General features: G+C 35.0%; 1 protein-coding gene across 1 annotated transcript in view; it reads right to left on the reverse strand.

Moving 5' to 3' along the window:
- The window catches only part of xrcc5 (X-ray repair complementing 5), a gene marked incomplete at its 5' end in the record, with an annotated part of 36,461 nt that extends 13,454 nt beyond the window's left edge, over positions 1-23,007 (reverse strand). The window contains 12 exon segments of the mRNA NM_001017360.3: positions 881-1,077; positions 3,050-3,180; positions 5,781-5,871; positions 6,020-6,157; positions 8,423-8,485; positions 10,183-10,295; positions 12,188-12,326; positions 13,553-13,667; positions 17,891-18,076; positions 21,666-21,788; positions 21,887-21,935; positions 22,821-23,007. Of these exon segments, the coding sequence (NP_001017360.2) occupies positions 881-1,077; positions 3,050-3,180; positions 5,781-5,871; positions 6,020-6,157; positions 8,423-8,485; positions 10,183-10,295; positions 12,188-12,326; positions 13,553-13,667; positions 17,891-18,076; positions 21,666-21,788; positions 21,887-21,935; positions 22,821-23,007 (1,532 nt within the window).
- Positions 23,008-23,179: the final 172 nt, after the last annotated feature.

Here is a 23,179-nt window from a genome sequence, read left to right on the forward strand (position 1 = left end):
TGATACTGTCTTTTTGTTTTTGTTCCTTTTTCCCCTTTTCTGTCATTTAGACAGAATTTATTTCATATTTATTGTATTTTTTGTGACTTCAATTATGTAAATATTTTCCATTTTGTTTTCATGATTTAAATGGATGGTTTGGAAATACTATTAAAAAAAGTAAACTGCATCCATACATCTCTGCAATGACTCAAATCACTTATTAATAAAGTCATCTTAAATGGCGAAGAAAGCGTTCTTGCAGGACTCCCAGTGTTCATCTTCAATGCCTCCTCCTTTATCTTATCCCAGACATGCTCAATAATGTTCATGTCTGGTGACTGGGCTGGCCAATCCTGGAGCAGCTTGACCTTCTTTGCTTTTAGGAGCTTTGATGTGGAGGCTGAAGTATGAGAAGGAGCGCTATCCTGCTGGAGAATTTGCCCTCTCCTGTGGTTTGTAATGTAATAGGCAGCACAAATGGGTTGATAACTGAGGCTGTTGATGTTGATCCACTCTGCAGATCTCTCGCACCCCCCCATACCGAATGTAACCCCAAACCATGACTTTTCCTTCACCAAACTTGACTGATTTCTATGAGAATCTTGGGTTCATGGTGGTTCCAGTAGGTCTTCTGCAGTATTTGTGATGATTGGGATGCAGTTCAACAGATGACCAACTAGAAGTCAAGTTATTATTTGTTGCTCTTATAACTGGGATCGACTTTTGTCAGGTAGTGTATATCACAGAAACACAAAATATTTCTCAATGTCAGTTTTTGTCAATATCCTTTAGCCCTACTACAGACTGGCACATATTTCCAGCCAAACTATTACAGGATTGCTGGAAGTCGTGTAGCACTTCTCATCGATTCTCCAGTGCTGATTTGCTCATTTCTCACCTGCTGCCGAACACGTCTGCGCTCGTCTTCTGCTCTTTCTTTTTCACCACCACTTTGAGAGGGAAGCTGGTCTTGACGTCCCGCAGAGGGGCCTGGCAGCGAGCGGACACGGCCTGCGGTCTTTCCAGGACCCGCTTGAGCCACGGATCCACGGGAGGCAGAGGATCATCAGGATTCACACCGCGGTGATGCAAACACTACAGACGCAAGCCAAGAAAAGATCAATGAGAGCCACTGCAGAGAAAACCCGGACTTCATAGACAACGCCACACACCCGAGTCACTGTATTACTGAAGGACAGAGAGAGGAGAAGTCGGCGTTTACTGAAAATTGTGTTTATGTCAATAAATATGTTATTTTCATTGCGTTTTCAGTTAATAACTTAAAGGGCACATAGTTTACCCCTTTTTTATGATTTAATATTAATATTATGGTTCTTCTGAGTGTGCCAGTTTAGGCTCAGTTTACAACACAGTTCAGATGTTTTTATTATAATGTGTTCAAAAGTGTCATGTTGGGGGCGTGTACGCAGCTCGCTGTTTTAGGGGTGTGTTGCTTCACATGAAAATTAGGCTGTTTTTCAATTCCAAGAACGCAGAGAACGGACTTGCGTTCTTCTGGAGACCGGTCTTGCCAGGTGTCCTCGGAAGAACGAACTCAGGAGACCGCGAGGGCAGAGAATGCGTCCTTTGAGAAATGGGATGCTGCGTTCTTCCTGATGGTCACATGACCTTCACGCGTTTTAAATGGAAACTATTTAAAGATTACAGCACTCATACAACAATTTATTGTTTTCCCATTTTCAAAATATATACTATGCATAAAACATAAATATACGCTGCACAATATAAATAAAACAGATTTTAATACGAATTTCAGCAAACAAACAACCCTTAATGTGTTTATTCCTTTATTAAGATATTAATGCTAATGTTTACTTTCACCGTTTCATTTAGGGAAACTCCTGAGGTAAATAAGTCATATCTTTGAACTTTAATAATAAATCTAAAAAAAATGCTGCGCTTCCCACCTCCAGTCGCAATGACTTCTGGGACTTCCAGAGCGAGTTCGGTGCTCAAGTCTGCATCAGTGCGTCCTCGATATCAAGATCACATTCGGGAAGTTTCACGCGTCCTCCGTACTTGCAGTCTTGAGTATTGGAACTGAACTTAGGCAGCTGATGATGACGTTGCACGAGAACACGAGGACGCAAGACCGCTGAAGAACGCATATTGAGAAACAGCCTTAGTTTCGGCTTCCCGCTTGAATGAACAAGGGGGCGGAGCCAAGAGCTCACCCGCTCTGTGTCTTCAACAGACAGGCAGACTGTGAGAAGGAGCAGGAGTGAGAGGATAAGCATTCAGCAGTACATGTACGACTCGGACACAGACCAAGCAGAGTACAAAATCATGCGGCTAGGCTCCGCGTACAGCCGCCGGCTTCAAGTGGCGTTGTGTTTACCCTGATAGAAACCTGTTTAGAGTTCCAAATTTCTGTGTGGATGCCACGCAGAGCGGCGCTTCTGGTGCGCGACCTGCAGGCAATTTGTTTTTTTTGTCCAATGGAGAGACGCGCACATGATGCACTTTTCCAGCTGCACCTAGTTAAGATCATGGGGAGCTTCTGCGACCTCAAGAAATGCAAACGGCTGAAGTTTAAGGTAGACGCAATGAAAAGTAAACGTTTGCAAACCTACCTAAAGATACAACCAATAATTCCGATTACAGCAATCATGTGGTGAATGTTGATCTTGTGTTGAGCCCAATGAGCCTGGCATCTAAAAATAGAGCAAGGGTGTTCCTTTAGTGATATCGCTTTGACTGGCGCTGAAAATGGCGGAGGTGAAATGAAAATCAATATTGGTGCGCGAGGGACCGCACTCCTACGTCAAGTTGCTGTCGCTCTGAAAACCGTTCCAATCGGTCCAATGTTTTTATGTTGTTAAATAAAAATAAAAAAGGACTGGGTGTGTTTATATCACCCCAATATGATGATCTATACACTATATATACACATATGTCTGTCCAAATAGCTTGAAAGGTAGATTTTTCACCATAGGTGCCCTTTAAAATAACCATATGAGGCTGAGAAAAACTTTAGATGGACTTTTGCATCTGAACTCTTCAAATACTGTCAGCAGAAATCATCCAGCACTCTATATCACCATACCTGGAAGAGCCTCTGGAACTGTGGGTTTGGGATGTGGTTGACTTTGAAGATCTCCACACTTTCTCCATTCTCATCCTTCTCCATCAGCATCATGGAGTCGATCAGCGCATCTACGGCTGACAACTGAGACCCTGAGCACAAAAAAAAAAAACATTTAAAAAAAACATAAAATCCTTGGTCCATTTGGGCTATAAAGTGACAAACTACAAGCTTTACATGTTTGTATCAGTTTCATATCTTCTAAACGCAAATCGTCACTGTTTTGAAGCACACTAACTTACAGATATCTTAAAAATTAATAATACTGATAATAACATATAAAAAATGTATTTTAATTTCTATTAAAATGTTAATGTTAATGTATGAAACACAAATTCCTGACAAATGCATACAATTATTGTATGAAATGTATATTCCTTGACAAATAAACATATCAATAACATGGGTAACACTTTAGTTTAAGTAACAATCCAAACCACTACAGCTTATTACCTGTCCGATAAATTTATTTTTATTACTTGTGTATTTATTTTTGTCAGAAAAATGTTTAGACTGGCGACGCTGTGGCGGAGTGGGTAGCACATTCGCCTCACAGCAAGAAGGTCTCTGGTTCGATCCTGTATGAGTGTGTGTGTGTATGTGTGGATGTTTCCCAGAGATGGGTTGCGGCTGGAAGGGAATCCACTGTGTAAAAACTTGCTGGATAAGTTGCCGGTTCATTCCGCTGTGGCGACCTCGGATTAATAAAGGGACTAAGCCGACAAGAAAATGAATGAATGAATGTTTAGACTAACATCATATTAATGAATCTTTTTCTTTTGTATAATCTCACATGTTGACCTGACACACTTCCTTTTTTTACTGTGCTGCATACTTTTAGAGGAACTGCTGACCAAAAGAAATATATTAAAGAATAAATTTAGGGTTGTTCCAGACTGCTGTCTGGACATGTCACAAGTTGTCATGATGCTCGTAGAAGTTGTGAACTATGTTAAAGATGCACGTAATTGTTCAGTTCTGGTATGCAGAGAAGAGTTGCAGAAAGAGGAAGTATGTCTGGGGGTACAAGGCAAGGCAAGGCAAGTTTATTTATATAGCACATTTCATACACAGTGGCAATTCAAAGTGCTTTACATAAACAAGAATAAAAGAAACAAGTAAAATAAAAATAATAATAATAAAAATGCGTAAAAACACAACAAAACATAAAAACAGGTAAAATGTGATATAAAAGAATGAAGAAGAAAAGAAAAACATGATAGTGCAATTTGTCTTACGCAGCACAGTGCTCATTCAGTAAAGGCACAACTAAACAGATGTGTTTTCAGTCTTGATTTGAATGTGCCTAATGTTGGAGCACATCTGATCATTTCTGAAAGCTGATTCCAGCAGCGAGGGGCATAGTGGCTAAAAGCCGATTCACCCTGCTTTGACTGAACTCTTGGAACTTCTAGTTTATATGATCCTAAAGATCTGAGTGATCTGTTAGGTTTGTATTCAGTGAGCATATCTGTGATGTATTGAGCTTCTAGGCCATTTAGTGATTTATAGACCAGTAATAATACTTTAAAATCTATTCTGAATGTAACTGGCAGCCAGTGTAAAGACCTGAGGACAGGTGTGATGTGCTCTGATTTTCTGGTTCTTTTTTCTGGATCTTTTTTTTTTTTTTTCTGGTTAGAATTCTGGCTGCAGCGTTCTGGATGAGCTGCAACTGTCTGACTGTCTTTTTAGGAAGACCAGTGAGGAGTCCATTACAGTAATCCACCCTGCTGCTGATAAAAGCATCAATAAGTTTCTCCAAATCTTCACTGGAAACAAAGCATCTGATTCTTGCTATGTTTTTGAGATGATAGTATGCTGATTTACTGACTGCTTTGACATGACTACTGAAACTCAGATCTGACTCCAGAGTCACACCAAGATTCTTGACCTTATTTTTTGTCGTTTGACCTTTAGTGCCAAGGTACGCATTTACCTTGAGAACCTCATCTTTGTTTCCAAACACAATCATTTCAGTTTTCTCTTTGTTTAACTGAAGAAAGTTTTGGCACATCCAATTGCTCATTTCATCAATGCATTGGCAGAGGGTGTCAATGGGGCTGTAGTCATTAGGCAGTAATGAGCCAGTACAAGAGCCAAAGGACTGCAGAATGACTGATAAGTGACGTAAAACCAAAACTCCACCTGTTAAGATCAGTTGTGTATATATGCTGGAGTCAGGAAATGTATGTTAGAGCTCTGTCATCAAATTATTCATTTGTATCTAATAAATTACTAATATTTTTGGCATTAAAGAAAACACTTTCCAGGCCTTTTCTTATTGAACACGCATGGAATTGGCTTGATATTCTAACACTATTATTAAGATATTAACTGTTTGTTAGCACTTACAATGTATAATCTTATTTTACATTCCTAATCACTTTACATCCCTAATCAATAAACACACTTGCATAATTAATTAGTACTTTATTAAGCTAAAAATCTTAGTTAAGTGTCTGTAAATCCCTGACAGAAGTATAAAATTAGTTTTTCTTGAACACGGATACGCTGCACTTACGCTAAACAATATTTTACCAGCTTTTAAAAGGACATTTGAATAAAAATCATGTAGAAAACGCAGAAACGAGTGCACTTGGTCTATACAGCTTAGATCTGGAATAACTTCAAATATATCTATTTAAAACTGCCTCCATATTTTTGTGAGTATTTTAATGCGAGTGCTGACCTGATGGCATAAACTTCTTGTTGTTTTCCAGCATGGGGAAAGTGAACTGACGGAGATCCTCCATATACGGCAGCTGAACGTACAGCAGACACTGAGAAAGAGAAATATGATGAGTCTGGATTATGATATACTGAACAGAAAGCATTCAGTGTTTGTTCTGTTTCATAAAGGGGTGTAACAATTCACAGAACTCTCGATTCGATAACTTCTTGATTTCAGTTTAATATAAACCCACATACTTCATATTTTTTCTTTATGCAGGGAAACGCGGCGCCCACTTGAGGATTGCTGCGGCGGTCGTAAGCATAACGTACAATGGCTGCCATCTTTAGACCATCAAGAGCACGAATCAGAGAGGACAGAGCAACTGCTGCATGCTGAAAACACACAAACAAAACATTAAACACACACAAACTTAAAAAACCACAACTTTAAGAGCTGGGAGAAATGCAGTTTTCTGTTGAATACTAAAACATTACACTGCTATTCAAAAGATTGGGGTCAGTAAACCGTGTCAAATAAATCAATAATCGTGTTCTGCAAGTACATTCAAGTAATCGGTAACAGTACAGACAATAACATTACGTATTTAATAATGACTATTGATCAATAGAAGATTTCCATTTTAAATTAAATGTTCTTCCTTTACACTTTCCATTCATCACATAATTTTGAAAGTGTCCACAAAAATTTAAAGCAGCACAACAATATTTCATATTGATTATAAAATATTACTTCTTACCTATAAAGCTTTAAATAATCGAGCTCCTGTTTATCTAACAAACCTTCTGTCTCGCTACAATCCAGCCTGCTCTTTTAGATCTCAAAACTCAGGGCTTCTGGTGGTACCTAGAATAGCAAAGCCTTCTAAAGGAGGCCGAGCCTTCTCATTTATGGCTCCTTAACTCTGAAATAGCCTTCCTGATAATGTCTGGGGCTCAGACCCACTCAGTCAGTTCAAAACTAAATTAAAGACCGATCTTTTTAGTAAAGCATACTCAATGTGTCACATAGCGATATGATGCATGAATGTGCTCCACGCAGGTGAGCAGGCTTGACAACCACCTGCAGGACACACTCCTCCTTAATACACCAGACACTGTGTTAGAAACTCTTATATGCTTTACATTTTTGTTTAAAATACCTGCTATTTTCATTTATAACACTCTATTTTTGCACGTCATTTAAATACACTATAAACAGCAGCTACGCTAATTAATTTTACGCTAATTGTAATTTCTTTATTCTCTATTTACACATGAGAATACTCATCCCGAGGTCCCCAGAGATTATCCAGCGCCATTGATGATCCAAGACCTGTGAAGAGATAATCTCAAGGTCTCCATAATCCTGGACCAGGCTATATCCTGAGCTGATGCTGTGAGGGTCATGGAGGAATGGAGTGAATGGAGTCCCTGCATTGATCCTGTGGGCCAGCCTGACCACCCGCCGGTGACCTACTCACGCCTGGACGGACATCCAGCTTCTCCAGCCTCCGGCGCCTAGACTGCAGCTCCACCCAGGAAGTTTGGCCAGAAGAATAAAGGTCGTGCCCAACAGAGCTTAGTCTCTCGAGGTTTTTTCCCTTCACTTAGTCAATTAGTGAAGTTTTTTTTCCTTGCCACTGTAACCACTGGCTTGCTCGAATCGAAGCTGCGCTTCCGTAGATTTGCTCTTCACTGTTTGGACCTCCAGCAGTGAAACTTAAACCACACTAAACTAAACTAAACAGAAATTCAACTCTGAAATCTGGACTTTGCTAGAACTATGTTAAGCTGCTTGACACAATCTACATTGTAAAAGCGCTATATAAATAAACATGAATCGCACTGAATATTTCTAACATTATAATAATGATAAGAAATGATTATCAAATTAGAAGATCCAGTTGTTCTTACAATGATTTCTGAAGGAAATTGTGGGTAACGCTTTACAATAAGGTTCATTAGTTAATGCATTTACTAACATGAACAACACATGTACAGCATTTATTAATCATAATTGAACATTTACTAATGCATTATTAACATCCAAGTCCATGCTTGTTAACATTAGTTAATGCACCATGAGTTAACATGAACTAACAATGAACTACTGTATTTTCATTAACTAACGTTTACTAACATGAACAAATACAGAAGTAAATGTACTGTTCATTGTTTGTTCATGTTAACATTAACTAATGAACCTTATTGTAAAGTGTGACCATATTGGGATACTAAAGACTTTAGTAATTATGCTAAAAAGTCCGCCGTACGTCACAGTTTACCTTCTTAAATATATTAAAATATAAAGTAGTTGTTTTAAATGTAAATAATATTTCACATTATTTTTGTTTCTACTGTATTTCTTTTATGAAAAATATTCCCAAAAACATCACAGAACATTAAAACAACATATTATCAATGCATAATCAATATACAGTATTCTTTTTTATAAATTATCTATAAATTGCGAAGAAGATAAAAATCTTTTTAACATTAAATAAAATATTATTTTGTTAATTATCATTTTGAAAAGAAGAATATTTGAAACACATTAATTATATGTGATACTAGGTGTTTTAAGCAAGTATTCAGATGAGAATTATTGGTGATCATTAAAATAACAGCAAAACTTTACAAATGCTTGGTAAAACTCACCTCATCATCTCTGGGTGCAAAGACTTTGACAACTTGGCTTCCCATAAACTGATGACGAGGAATCTGAATCAATTGAACACAACAAAAACAAATAAATAGTCACTATATAGAGTTAAACTCAAAATCGTTAGCCCTACTGTGTATGTTTTTCACATATTTCCCAATTTATGTTGAACAGGGCAAGGAAATTTTCACAATATTTCCTATAATATTTTTTCTTCTATAGAAAGTCTTATTTATTTTATTTTGGCTAGAATACAAGCAGTTTTTATTTTTTTTAAACCATTTTAAGGTCAATATTATTATTTTTTCCCAATATGTTTATTGATTTTTTTCCTTTTGACCCCATCAAGCCTACACAGCACATATCTACACCCTTCTTATATATATGTATATACACTTATACATACACACATATACATATTCAAATAGGTAAATATATATATATATATATATATATATATATATATATATATATATATATATATATATATATATATATATATACACATACACACAAATACATATACATACATACATATACATACATACACACAATATTTAAATTATATATATATGTGTGACATAAACAATAACACAATAATACAAAAAAAAAGAACAAAAAGTAAAAAAAAAAGGTAATAATAAATAAAAAACATGTTTACAAACACACAATTTACATAATATTCATATATGGTTCCCAAAGATAGTCAAAGTCCTTCTGCTTGCCTTTGATGATATAAGTTAGTCTCTCCAGTCCAATACAGTTCAATATTTAGTTTTTCCACATTTCTATGGATGGAGCATCCATGTGTTTCCAGTATAATGCAATAGCCCTTCTAGCTTGAAGGAAACCAAAATCCAAAATTCTTGTATTTCCAATTGTAAGTTCCTTAGGATACAACCCAAGAATACAGAGCTTGGCATTTAAAGGAATTTTAATATTAAACATGTCTGACATACATTCAGTTATATCTTTCCAAAACTTTTGTATTTTAGGACATTGCCAGAGGCAGTGATATAGTGTACTTTTATCATCTAAACATTTAGAGCACACATCTGGAATATTAGCAGACATATGATGAAGTTTCACAGGGGTTATATACATTCTCATTAACCATTTATTTTGAAGTAGTTTAAACCTGGTATTTATTGTTTGTGTTGGAGCTTTTAAGCAAACTTAATTCCAGTCTGCCTCATCTAAGGTCAATATTATTAGCCTCCTTAAGCAACATTTGTTTTCGAATGTCTACAGAACAAACCACTGTTATACAATGACTTGCCTAATTACCCTAACCTGCCTAATGAACCTAATTAACCAAGTTAAACCTTTAAATGTTACTTTAAGCTGTATAGAAGTGTCTTGAAGAATATCTAGTCAAATATTATTTACTGTCATCATGGCAAAGATAAAATAAATCCGTTATTAGAGATGAGTGATTAAACTTTTATGTTTAAAAATGTGTTGGAAAAATCTGCTCTTCGTTAAACAGAAATTGGGGGAAAATACACAGGAGGGCTAATAATTCGGCCTTCATCTGTACATATTCATAGAGGTAACTATTTTTATTTATGGGGGATGTAATACTATATCCTATCATTATGATCACACAATTTCAAGTCAGAGATTCAGAAAAGCACCATAATGAAGACCCATTTAATAAAACCTACAGAGCAGAATTTGTAAAAATCGCTGACACTGAAGAATTTGTCCTGAACGTGGATGTGAAAATAGCACCATCTGCTGAACGATATCTTACCAGCTCCTGTTTAGTGAAGCCAAGCACAGAGAAACACTTCCCATCATGCTTATATTTCATCTGCTCCTCGTCCACCTTTGAAAACGGCACAATGTCACTTCCATAACGGTAACCTGTAAAAACAACACAAGGCATTAAAAAGCCATAATGATTTCTATACAGTACAGATGATCAGATCAGCTTTACAACAATGAATACATCGAAAGCAACTGTAAAATGTTGTCTTGTGTTGCATGAGTATTTTGTAAGAATAGCCAACAATACATTGCATCAGTCAAAATAATTTAATAATTACAATTTTGTAATTACGGTGGCTCAGAGGCTAGCACTGTCGCCTCAAAGCAAGAAGGTAGCTGGTTCAAGTCTCAGTTGGGTCAGTTGGCATATGGTGAAGTTTGTATGTTCTCCCCGTGTTGCTGTGGGTTTCCTCTGGGTGCTCCGGTTTCCCCCACAGTCCAAACACATGGGGAATTGGAAGAACTAAATTGGCCATAGTGTATGAGTGTTTGTGTGTAAATGCGAGAGTGTATGGAAGGGCATCAGCTGCGTAAAACGTATGCTAGCATAGTTCATTCTGCTGTGGCGACCCCAGATAAATAGGGGACTAAGCCGAAGTTGAATGAATGAATGAATTTTGTAATAGCTGTATCTCGGCCATATATTGTCCAAAACAAACCATACCTTCATGGAAAGCTTATTTATTTTTTAGAACTAAAATACAATTATTTAAAACTAAAATAAAATTATTTTAAATTATTAGCTCCTAATATATTTAAAAAATATATATATATAAAAATAGTATTAATATAATTAAACAGAATACAATTTAAAATAAAAAAAAAAATGTGTGAGGATGTAAGACACTTAATAAAACAATTCTAAAAGAGTTGCAGTTGACAAATTAAAATGACTCAAATTAAATTAATAAACTTACTTTTTTTCTAATATATTTTTAATATACACTACAACACCACATATATAATATACAACATGTTTGAGGTCAGTTTTTTTAAGAAAATTATTCAGTTCAAGGCGGCATTTGTTAAATGTAAAAAAAAATGTTAGATTGTTTAATATTTATTACAATTTTAAATAACTGCTCTCTTATTTTATGTAGTTTTAAATAAAACTATTATTCCAGTCATTATTGCTTTTATTACTAGTACAAATAATAGTAATAATAATAATAATAATAATAATAATAATAATAAATATTAGAGTGATTTATGATTCTAAAGCCTGGATAAATAAAGCTGAAAAATGCATCTTTACAATCACTGGAATAAATTATTAAATTAAATTATAAACTACTTTTGAACAGTTTTTTTTATAGTACAATTACGTTTCACAACTTTACAATGTGTGCTGTATTTTTGATTAAATAAATGCAGCCTTGGTGAGCAGGAGAAGCTAATTTGAACCCATTTAAAAATCCTACTGACCTCAAATGTTTGACCAGTTGTGTATATATTTTAAATTAATATTAAATAATATTATGGCTTATTTTAAAATTAAGAAAGTATGATTCAAAATAAAACAATACTAAAACAACAATGTAGTTGATCTACATTAACTGAAATTAAAATTGAAAAAAATTCTAATATATGCAAAATTATGTTAAATTCTGTGTAATTTGATAATTTGTAAAAAAAAAAAAAAAAAGAAAGAAAAAATGTAAGAAGCAAATAAAATAACACTAATGTAATGTGTAATTATTTAGCGCATTTATCATGTATGACCATACACCCAAAACACTTCACAACCATAAGGAGTATTTGACTCTCCACACCACCACCAGTGTGCAGCATCCACTTAAATGATGCGATGACAGCCACAGGACAACGGTGCCAATACGCTCACCACACACCAGCTATTGGTGCAGTGGAGAGACAGTGATAGTTTCATTATAAAACAAATATAAAACAACTAACATGAGCTGATATTATGATGAATGAGAGCTGCAACAATAAGAGTGGATGTAATATTTGCAGTTTTTGTAATGCACCTTGTATTGTGTCGTCTTTCTGCACCTCAGTTTCATCATCATCGTTCAGACAGTAAACTGTCTCTCTCTTCACGTCATCTCTCTGGTGACTCTGAGCGTCCACAATCGTCCAAGACTTTTTCACCTTTTCCTCTGTCACCTTACGAACATCGAAAACAACATTAGTTCAGGAAAGAAATGCTGACAAAGCAGAGATGCCAAACATGAGTATAAAAAGTCACACCTATTATATTCTCATGCAAAGAGAGTTTTTTTGAAGTTCACTATGAAACTGTGGTGGGGATTGTTAGAAAATGAATTGGAAACTGTGAAAAAACAAACAAACAAACATGTATTTAAAAAGTGAGCTGTTTTAATTTGTTATTCAAAAGTATTTAAAAATTGTTTAATATATCTAGATATAAAAAAACTTTAATCAAATATAATTTGTTATTTAAAATATTATATTTAAGACAACGTAGTGGCGCAGTAGGTAGTGCTGTTGCCTCACAGCAAGAAGGTTGATGGTTTGATCCTCGGCTGGGTCAGTTGGCATTTCTGTGTGTGGAGTTTGCATGTTCTACCTGCGTTCGCGTGGGTTTCGTCCAGGTGCTCCAGTTTCCCCAACAGTTCAAATACATGCAGTACAGGTGAATTGTGTATGAGTGTGTTTCCCAGAGATGGGTTGCAGCTGGAAGAGCATCCGCTGCGTAAAAAATATGCTGGAGAAGTTGGCGGTTCATTCCACTATGGCGACCCCAGATTAATAAAGGGACTAAGCGAAAAGAAAATCAATGAATGAATATTATATTTAAATTAAAAATATTTTTTAAAAGTCTGCTAATTTACAAAAAGAGGTCTAGCAATTTTGATGAATTGGAGTGCAAAAATATTAATAGAAACTTTTTTTTTAATCAAATATCAAACAAAGATACGAAAAAAAGTGTCATTTTTACTAATCTGCAAAACAAAAATGTAATTTTAAATAAAAGTTCTGTCTGTATTTTGGGGAAAGAAAGTCTGCTAATTCACAAAAACTGGTGATAAAGTGGAGTTTAAAAATAACAAAATAGAAACTTTTTTATAAAACAACATAAAAAAAACATCAAAATCAAATGTCTGTCAGTATTTTAGGGGAAGAAAGACTTTCCTTAATTTTATTGAATTAAGGTTTAATAATTTCCATGAAGGGTAGTTAAGCCTTTAAATGTCACTTTAAGCTGTATAGAAGTGTCTTGAAGAATATATAGTCAAATATTATTTACTGTCGTCATGACAAAGATAAAAGAAATCAGTGAAAAATTCACAGGAGGGCTAAAAATTCAGGTCTAGGGTCACTTATAAAAACAAACATATCATGCATTTGATTGATCAACACAAACTCACAGCTTTATATCCAACAATGCGAATAGACAGAGAGCTGCCGATGGTGAGCTGACACGGCCATGCCATCGGCCTCCTTTCAATACGCTTGAAGATGGAGAGTTTCTCCAGAGCGTCACTGCAGAAAACAACACCACAATCACACATCTGCAACAACTGAGGAGGAGGTGAGTGCTATGCGTGCACTAGGGTTGGGCGATGTCGACCAATTTGACATTGTACGATGTCTAATGTCAAAACATCACGATGGACGATGGTGGTGAATTAATTATTTATGAGTAATTAATTCATAACTAATTAATTATTTGTAGCCTACCATTTCAACTACCTGACAAGCATGGTCTTTGTTTTACCCATAACCAAATCATAAATAAATGAAGATAATTTACACACAAATGACCACCTGTCAATCACTTTTTCCTCAGGACTCTGGCATGAATAGGCAGAGTGATCTGTGTCGTTATAATAGGTCGACAAACTTGGTTGGTAAAAAGGTGCAGAACCAACAGGAACCAACCAACAGTATCTGAGGTGTTCGCTAAAATTACACAGTACAAGTGTGAAAGTGAAAGACTGAAGCAGTGTACTGACGGTGTCATAGATATATACACTAGATATCGCATAGGGACTCTGAGCATGCGTCAATAGCGCCGCCACATTGGTACAGTGCTCCCAGGACAAATGTCATTCAACCGCACTAGCCAAGACAGTGTTATTACGTGAAGATGCGGGACTTTAGCGCTGTCTACGGGTGTAGTAGTGAGCAAACAAAAAAAACAAAGCACAAAGGCAGAACATTTCATAGGTAATATTAAGTTTTTTCTGTTTTTGTATGTTCTGAACTTTTGTGCTAATCAGGTCACGTTATTGATGATAACAGTCACTTACTGCATTCACTTTAAGTCAAAGTAGCTCCAACTCGCACTAAACACTCGGCTTATGCTAGTTTTGTTGAATAAAATCAGCAAACAATGCAAAAGAAATATGACAACGAGATGCTGCGCTGCCAGAAACTTGTATTAATGTCGGCTAGTGAAGGAGTCGTTCATAACGAAGATTCATTCACAAACGAATCGCTCCCTCCGTCAGTATGAGAGGTGAAAGCAGGAGAGGAGCTGTGTTTCAGGACATGATTAGATCAAATTTAACAGGGAGGGTGGATAGTACATTTCCATACACTCAAACACAAGCTTTTTGTCAGGAATGCCAGTGCGGTCACTGATCCATCAATGTAGAAAAGTGATGTAAAATTATAACTTTCATAATTAAAAAAAAATTGCATACTAACATCCAGGAAAACCGATCATAGATAAATGTGTATATGTGTATATCTCGGGCTTTGGATGGCCACAGTCCTCCACTGTACCTTGGTCCCGCATTCATTTAAAAAAAAGCGCTACATCTAATGTATATATCTATGTGACGGTGGTATCCATTTGCGCCACTTTGTGGACTCATGGGTGTTTCGGTCTAAATAAGACGTCACCTTAGAATTATAAGGTTCTATCTGACATCTTTGTCAAAATTGAGTTATTGATATATTCTAATTAAATGACAACCTATTTACACTATGGGATGTTTTTCAATAAGTTGTTTCTATTTTAAGACTTTTTATTTAAAAATCAAATGTCACACACATACTGTTCGCTATGGAATACAAAAACTATTGAAACTATTGAACTACTGAAACTCAATATCTCAAAATTATTTAGAACGCAGATAGAACCTTATAATTACAAGGTGACGAAGAGGCGGGTTAAGGTGCATTGTTGCTATTTTGAGAAACTAAAAGACTGTTCAATAGACCAGCTGAAAGCAGGTCCAAAGTCCAGCGCAGAGCGCGTTAGTTGTGTGTTTCGCTTACACATTGCTTAATACATATATGGGGTACAAATATAAAAGAATTAACGGATTAAAACATTAAAAAAGTTATTTTCTACATCAATATAAAAACTACTAGTTTATTCAAGACAATTTGCTTTTGTATATTGTTATTATTATTAGCAGTATTATTTATTATATGCATATTTATATTTGTTTTATTAAAAACAAGCTTAGATTTGCCCACCTGTCAGATTTTGGACCATATGGGGCAGCATGTGTATTAGGATATAACTCAGTTGTTTGACCACACTTCATTATTATTGTTCATTTATTCGTTTGCTGGAAATTAAAACTGAATTTAGTAGGGGTGTAACGATACACTCAGCTCACGATACGATGTGTATCACGATATAATGTTCACGATTCGATACGTATCACGATATTTGGAATAAAAATTGAAAATAAACTGAAATGCAAATTTTACCAAGTAAACTATTTTTTATGTATTTCTTTTGTTTCAACTTGTTAAACTGAACCTTCTTTAAGAAATTAAATTAAACAGGCCTGTCTCTGAAAAATAAAACAATTTAAAAACTTCTTTAAAAATATTATTGAAATGACAGAGACAAAATTAAGGAACAATTTAAGTAACAAAACCACATTTCCAGGTATTTAATTCATATTTAATTCAATTCATTTAGAGATATCTGTAATTACAATTGTGACTAGTCAAAACTCATTTAGAGATATCTGCAAATATTTTTCAATAGAAGTCAATGGAGGAATATGACTAGTCATAATATATTTGCAGATATCTCCAATCTGATTTCGTACTAGTACAATTGTAATTGCAGATATCTCTAATTGTCATTCTGACTAGTCGAATTATAATTATGACTAGTCAAAATATAATTAGAGATATCTCTAAATATATTTATGGTTAGTCAGAACAAAGGTTTAAATGCTAAAACGGCTTGCCATATGCGCGCGTCTATCATCCGCCCTCTGTGGTAACAGCTCACGGTCAGCTCACGTCATGTGTGAATTTGCGGCGGGAACATTATATGAAGACAGAATGATATTTTAGAGTGAATTGTACCTTATAAATACAGTATGTGACTCTTTCAACACCATAAGGAGGTATCCCTGTCACTGTGCAAAGTATGTAAATCACTGTGAAGACTTTAAAACTTAGGATGTTTGTCCCAGTATGCGTGTCAAAAAGCGGACGAGTCTAAAGCAATGACTGTACAACCGAAATGTTGCCAGACGTCTGATTTTGAGAGGATGGGCCATCCTCTATTTCAGCTCCACTCATCTTGGTCTGCTAACATTACTGCTGCTGCAATCTGAACTCACGTGCGACAGCAGGTGGAACGTAGCTCACGTGCAAACAGCTCAACTAATAAGAGAAAGCGGACGTCATATCGTAATCAAATCGTCATAACGCCACGATGCATATTGTGACATTTTTGCATCGCAATAAATCGTACAACGATAAATCGTTACACCCCTAGAATTTAGAAATAGATTTTAAACAAATCTTTGCGCCTTACAAACAAAATAAATTATGTAGGCTAATGGATGTCTGTGCGTACAACACGTTTCCTTATCCATGAAAGAGAGAAAGTGAAAGTAAAGAGGACGAATTGAGTAGGCTCGTTCTTTATCCTCGTGCTGCAGATGATCTGTTTAATTGTTTGCTCACTAGTGAAGTCCATCTAAGGAAATAGCAAATGCGCCATGGCGTGACGCAACTAACTCTAAAAGGGAATGTGAGATGCGACTCTGATTGGTTTAATGCACGTAATGTTAAAAACACTCCCAGAACTCATTAAGAAGATAAGCACAACCCTGTTAGATCATGCACCGGGGTGCAGAGCATATTTTTCCATTCTTAAAATAGCAAAAGAGGATTCGGACACGCCTTTAATGCTTTTGCGCCCTGTGCTTCAGACTTTGCACCCAAATCGTTAAAATAGAGCCCACTGTGTGCATAATTAGACATTTTTTGCTGTCTGCAATTGTTCTTTTGCGCATACGGGTCAGTTTAGGACCATGATCTGTTCATGCTGCAGATCTGATATTGGCTACATCTCTAACAACAATGTGAACAGCCATGCGAAAAAATCGGATCAAGAAAAAAAAATTGATTCGAGCACTATGCCTTGCAGTGTGAACGCAGCTATAGTGACACCAGTTTCTGAACTTGTCTGAATTTATTATCTCCGAGCACTGTAAATCCCTGCACATGTACACTGATTTACTGTCTTCAAAACTTCTACAGTGAAAGATGGACTGAAACCAATTTATTGTACTAGAACTTCATCTACATAAAGCTGCTTTGACAATCTACATTGTAAAAGAGCTATAGAAATGAAGATGAATTATATTCCACGTCACACACTTACTGTTATACAAGCATATGCTTAATAAATAAAAAAATAATTGAATAAGAAAGAATCGTGGTTTTCCTGGAAAAAAACTGTGATATGACAGTTTTGTCCCAGCCCTAACCTGAATGTGTAGACCTCCTCCAGGCCGTCCTCGTCCTCCAGGCTGCTCATGATGTGTTTGACCATCTCCAGGCCTTGTGTTTGTTGGCGACTCAAGCCTTTTCCTGGACGGGACGGAGGCGCTGAGGGTCCTGCTGCATCACCTCCACCTCCGGCTTCATCCTCAACATCCACAGGGAACGGCAAACTGAACCAAACAAAACAAATCAATACAGAAATACCAATAATATAGAGAACTAACATGTGCACGTTCAAATCACAATGTATTTATTGTGTTTTAATTTATTATCTACTAGTGACATATTATATCTTATAAGCCCCATGTACAGTTGAAGTCAGAATTATTAGCCCCCCTGAATTTTACCCCCGTTTATTTTTTCGCCAATTTCTGTTTAAAGGAGAGCGGATTTCTTCAACACATTTATAAACATAATAGTTTTAATAATTCATTTCTTATCTTTGCCATGATGACAGTAAATAATATTAGACTAGATATTCTTCAAGACACTTCTATACAGCTTAAAGTGATATTTAAAGGCTTAACTATGTATTTAATTAGGTTAACATGGCAGGTTAGAGTAACTAGGCAAGTTATTGTAAAATTATGGTTTGTTCTGTAGACTATTGGAAAAAAATATAGCTTAAAGGGGCTAATAATATTGACCTTAAAATTATGTATTAAAAATTAAAAACTACTTTTATTCTTGCTGAAATAAAACAAATAAGACTTTCTCCAGAAGAAAAAATATTATCAGACATACTGTGAAAATTTTCTTGCCCTGTTAAACATCATTTAGTAAATATTTAAAAAAGAAAAAAAAAATTCAAAGGCTAATAATTCTGACTTCAACTGTATATTACTTAGCAAAAAGTATTTTTTTTTAATTTTATCATAAAAATGTTTTTTAAAAAATGTATTTGTTTTTAAACTAAATATTCATAAATAAAATAAGAACCTCCCAACTAGAAAATTACATAAAATAAATGACACCAAAATCATTTATTTTCTACAATTTTTTTTATCCATTTAGCAATGTATTATTAACAAAGTTTTGTAAAGAACTACCATCTTCATATTTAAATAAAATTGTTTTTCAGTATTTGTCTATTTAGAGCAGGGGTCTCAAACTCGCGGCCCGCGGGCCATTTGCGGCCCTCAGTGCAATATTTTGTGGCCCGCGCCGACCGCTGTACTCTGACAGAATCAGCGGAGCGGGGAGAGAGAGCGCTCCCCGCTCCGCTGATTCTATCCGTACACAGCGCGCTTGTCACTCAATGCGCGTTGTCGCGCGCGTTCTGATCAGCTGTGTTGTCGCGCGCCTACTGAAGGGCGGGACCGAGGGTGTGTCGCGTCGCAGGGCCACTTTTGATCATTTTGGAAGGGCACTTTCTATGCAAGACTAAAAAGGGCATGTGCTCTGCACAGGTTGAGCCCTATGTGTGCACGTGCCTGCCCTGTTGATATTATAGGTAGATACAGACTGGTACAGACTGATGTGACTGGAGTGGGATGGGGGTGTTTTATTTATACATATATACGCCTTTTTTTTAGGTGAGGGAATGAAAGTTTTGAGTGAGTTCCCCCACTTTTTTCCCTAGGACTTCAATAAGTCAAAGTACAGGTCTAGATTTAATGATGATCATCTTCAAGCCATACTGAGGGTCTCAACTGCTTCCGCTCTAAAGCCAAATGTGGTTCAGATTTGTGAGAAGAAGCGCTGTCAAGTCTCTGGCAGCAAGAAGTAGGCAAAAGATGCCATGTTCAGAAGAACTGTTCATAATCTTCACTCAATGTTCTATTAATGTTCAGGACACTTCATGTTCAGAGGAAATAATTAAAACTGTTAATAATGACATTTGAGGACTTTTTTTTTGTGAAATCCCTTATGCGGCCCAGCCTCACCCAGACTTTGCCTCCTGCGGCCCCCAGGTAAATTGAGTTTGAGACCCCTGATTTAGAGCTTTATCTTATTAATATTTCATCTTATTACCCCCTGTATATTATTTATTAAAAGTAATTTGATATTGATTTTTTTTTTTATAAAAATGTAACATTTTTTATGATTTATCAGTTTTTAATAAACTCAACCCCATGTGTTTCACTCAAGTCCCCGTATCGGAAAATAGAACATTTTATTTAAAATTAATTTACAGCAAAATTATTTATTATTTATACTGATTTTAATCTATTATGCAATGTATGAACAATAAACTTTTGTAGAGAACTACCAATTGCATATTAAAAATAAAATGCTTTTATTTATTATGTTTTTTACCTTAATATTACCTTATTATCCATGTATATTTTCTATTAAATAAAATACATATTGTTTTATTTTAAAATGTAACAACTTTTATGATAAACTTTTTTTGTTCATAATAAAATCAAAACCCCATTCATTTTGCTCACAAACATTTGTAACTCTTAACTAGAAACAGAAATCAAAAATTTAAATGAACTTAATAATAATAAAATAAAAAGCCAAAAATATTTTCTTTTCTTTGTCATTTTATTTTATGATCTTTTTTACAATGTATGCATATACAAGAGAGATAGAGTTTTAATTTTGTTGCCATTTTAGCTTCTTTGGCTATGTCATGATAATAAAAAAACAGATTAAGTTTACCACATTTTATAAATACCACTTTTCTATAACTATAAAAATATTCTAACAATTAAAAGTCATCAACAGCAATAAATAATATACAAGGTTAAATACATAAATAATAATGATAATATATATTATAAAAATCTAAAACAGTTTTTAAAGGTTTACTTTTGATTAAAAACATCTACAATTTTAGAAGGATTGACATTTAAAAATATTTCATTTAAAGTCTCTTCAGATAAAAAAATTGTTGTCTGATAACATTAAAAATGGGGCATTCCACAAGAATATATTTAACAGTTTGGTTTCTGTAGCAATATAGACATTTTGGGGATTCTTCACCTTTGAGTAAATGTTCATGCGTGAGTCTCATGTGTCCAATGCGGCATTTTCTATAAACAATCTCATCATGTCTGGAGTTAAAAAATAAATTAGATTTTCTTCCTTTTTCTGGATGAATTTCAAAAAGTTTATTTTCTGGGCATTGATCTCATTCTGTTTGCCATTATAGCCTTTTATTAGTTGCTTTAGATCCGAAGGTGGGCTTTTGCACTCCTTTTAGCTTTCCTGTAAGGGCTGTTTTTTCGGCTTTGTCGGCTTGTTCATGTCCAAATAGTCCAGTATTTGCCCTGGGTTCCAGCAGAAGACTATATTAAAAACTTTCTCTGTAGTTCGTTCACTTTGATAAAAATGTCAATAATAATGTGATGCATGGATATACAATAAATGGTAAATAACAAATATCCATATAAAATAAAATAAGATACTAACAAACCTTCTCTTTGTACCATCTGTCAAGCTAAATCTGTTCTTCTTAATGTTTTTTTTTACTATATTGTTATTCATGCACTTATTTATTGTCTATTAGTGCTATTATTGTTGTTAAAGTTTATCTAATTACTTGATTATACTTAATTATGTCCTGTCACCGAAACAAATTCCATGTGTGTGTATAGAAATTTGGCAATAAAGCTATTTCTGATTATGACGAATTTTAAATATCAAATCTGGGCCACTTTGCATCTTATTTTGAGGGAGAACGTCCCTGTTATAAACATATACTGTAGCATCTGACAATTGATGACATAAAAGTGCACAGCTTTTTTTCCCCAAGAATAATCTTTTGGCCTGTCAGTATAAGTAATCTTTCTTATTCTTATTTCTTACAAAAACTGCAGGGTGATTCCAGCTTTCTTCAGGTTCTGAATGATAATATCCAGCTGATCTTCTGAAGTCTGGATGTTCAGATCCGTCAGCAAGGCGATGTTCAGACGATCATACTTCTTCCCCCTTAAAACAGATGAAAAGAGTGACAGAAGCATAAAAAACTCCTTTAGAGGGCATAAATGCATTTAAAGGAACAGGAAAATGGTGCTAAACTATCTCACATGGTTTCATTCTGCAGAAGGTCCATGCAAACCACCAGAGCATCGAGCCCTGATGAAAATGTCAAGGAACTTTAACACATAAAATACTAATAATATCATTTATTGTATTAGTGACTTTCATGTTCAAAACTTATAGGCCTTATGACCTTTAATATTTTAATAATTTAACAGGGTTATTGCTATAATAAACTGAAACTAAAATAATCATTGCTTGAAATAAAATAAAAGGTAATGAAAAGGTTTAATAATAATAATAATAATAATAATAATACATTTTATTAATAATGTGCTTTACTCAGTCCCGAAGCGCTAACAGGCATACAAGGCAAACAATGCAGAACAGTAAAAACAGTCAAAAAAATAATAAATAAAAGACCGCAATAAAATATGAATGATTCAATACAACTGAATGATAAAATAACAAAAATAATCAATCAAAGTTAAAAGCAATGGTAAAAAGATGAGTCTTAAGTTTCTTAAAACAATCCAGAGAAACAGCATTCCTGATCCTGCTGGGTAGGCCATTGCATTGCTTTGGCGCCCTGTACGAAAAAGCACGACCACCCATAGTCTTCAGAAGACTATGTTTAATATATCAAGATGAGAAAGGAGCAAATATTTCTCATTTTGATTTAAGTTGATGTATTTTTTTTTTGACGATGTAGAAACACAGAACTAAAAATGCAGTTTTAAAATATTAAATAAATTTCATTTTTATGACTTAATTAACAGCTTTTTATCAAATCACTTAGATAACAACGACATAATAATAATAATAATTATTGTAAATTATTACAATCATTATGCTTGAAAAAAATCTTCTCTCCATTAAACAGCACATGGAAAAAATATTTGAAAAAGAATTAAAATGTCACAGAAGTGCTAATAAATGTTGTCTTCTGCTGTATATACTGTAGTGTAACAGGAAGGATACAGTCTGCCTGCTGACCGCCAGGTTGCAGTTCTCTCTCAATCTCCTCCAGCAGTTCAAAATCAGGGATCATGAGGTGTCGGTGAACCGTGATGTTCTCATACTGACCGTCATTGGCCAGAGGATTCTTGGTGCCATCAGTACCAAACAGCACCAAACCAATCTCATCCTTATTCTCAGCAAACACCTGAAACACAGAAACAGCTTGAATTCACATCCGAACCAAAGTGAGTTTTATTCGCCAAGTATGCGCAAATAGACAAGGAGCTTTTGTAAGCTCAGTTGTACAATATAAGGAGTCACATTATTGTGGCTTTGAGGCTCTATGGGATTCGAATTACTTGCCATAGTTATTTAAAATT

This window comes from Danio rerio, chromosome 9 (genome assembly GCF_052040795.2).
Source record: "Danio rerio strain M-AB ecotype USA chromosome 9, GRCz13ab, whole genome shotgun sequence".
Taxonomy (NCBI): Eukaryota; Metazoa; Chordata; class Actinopteri; order Cypriniformes; family Danionidae; genus Danio; species Danio rerio.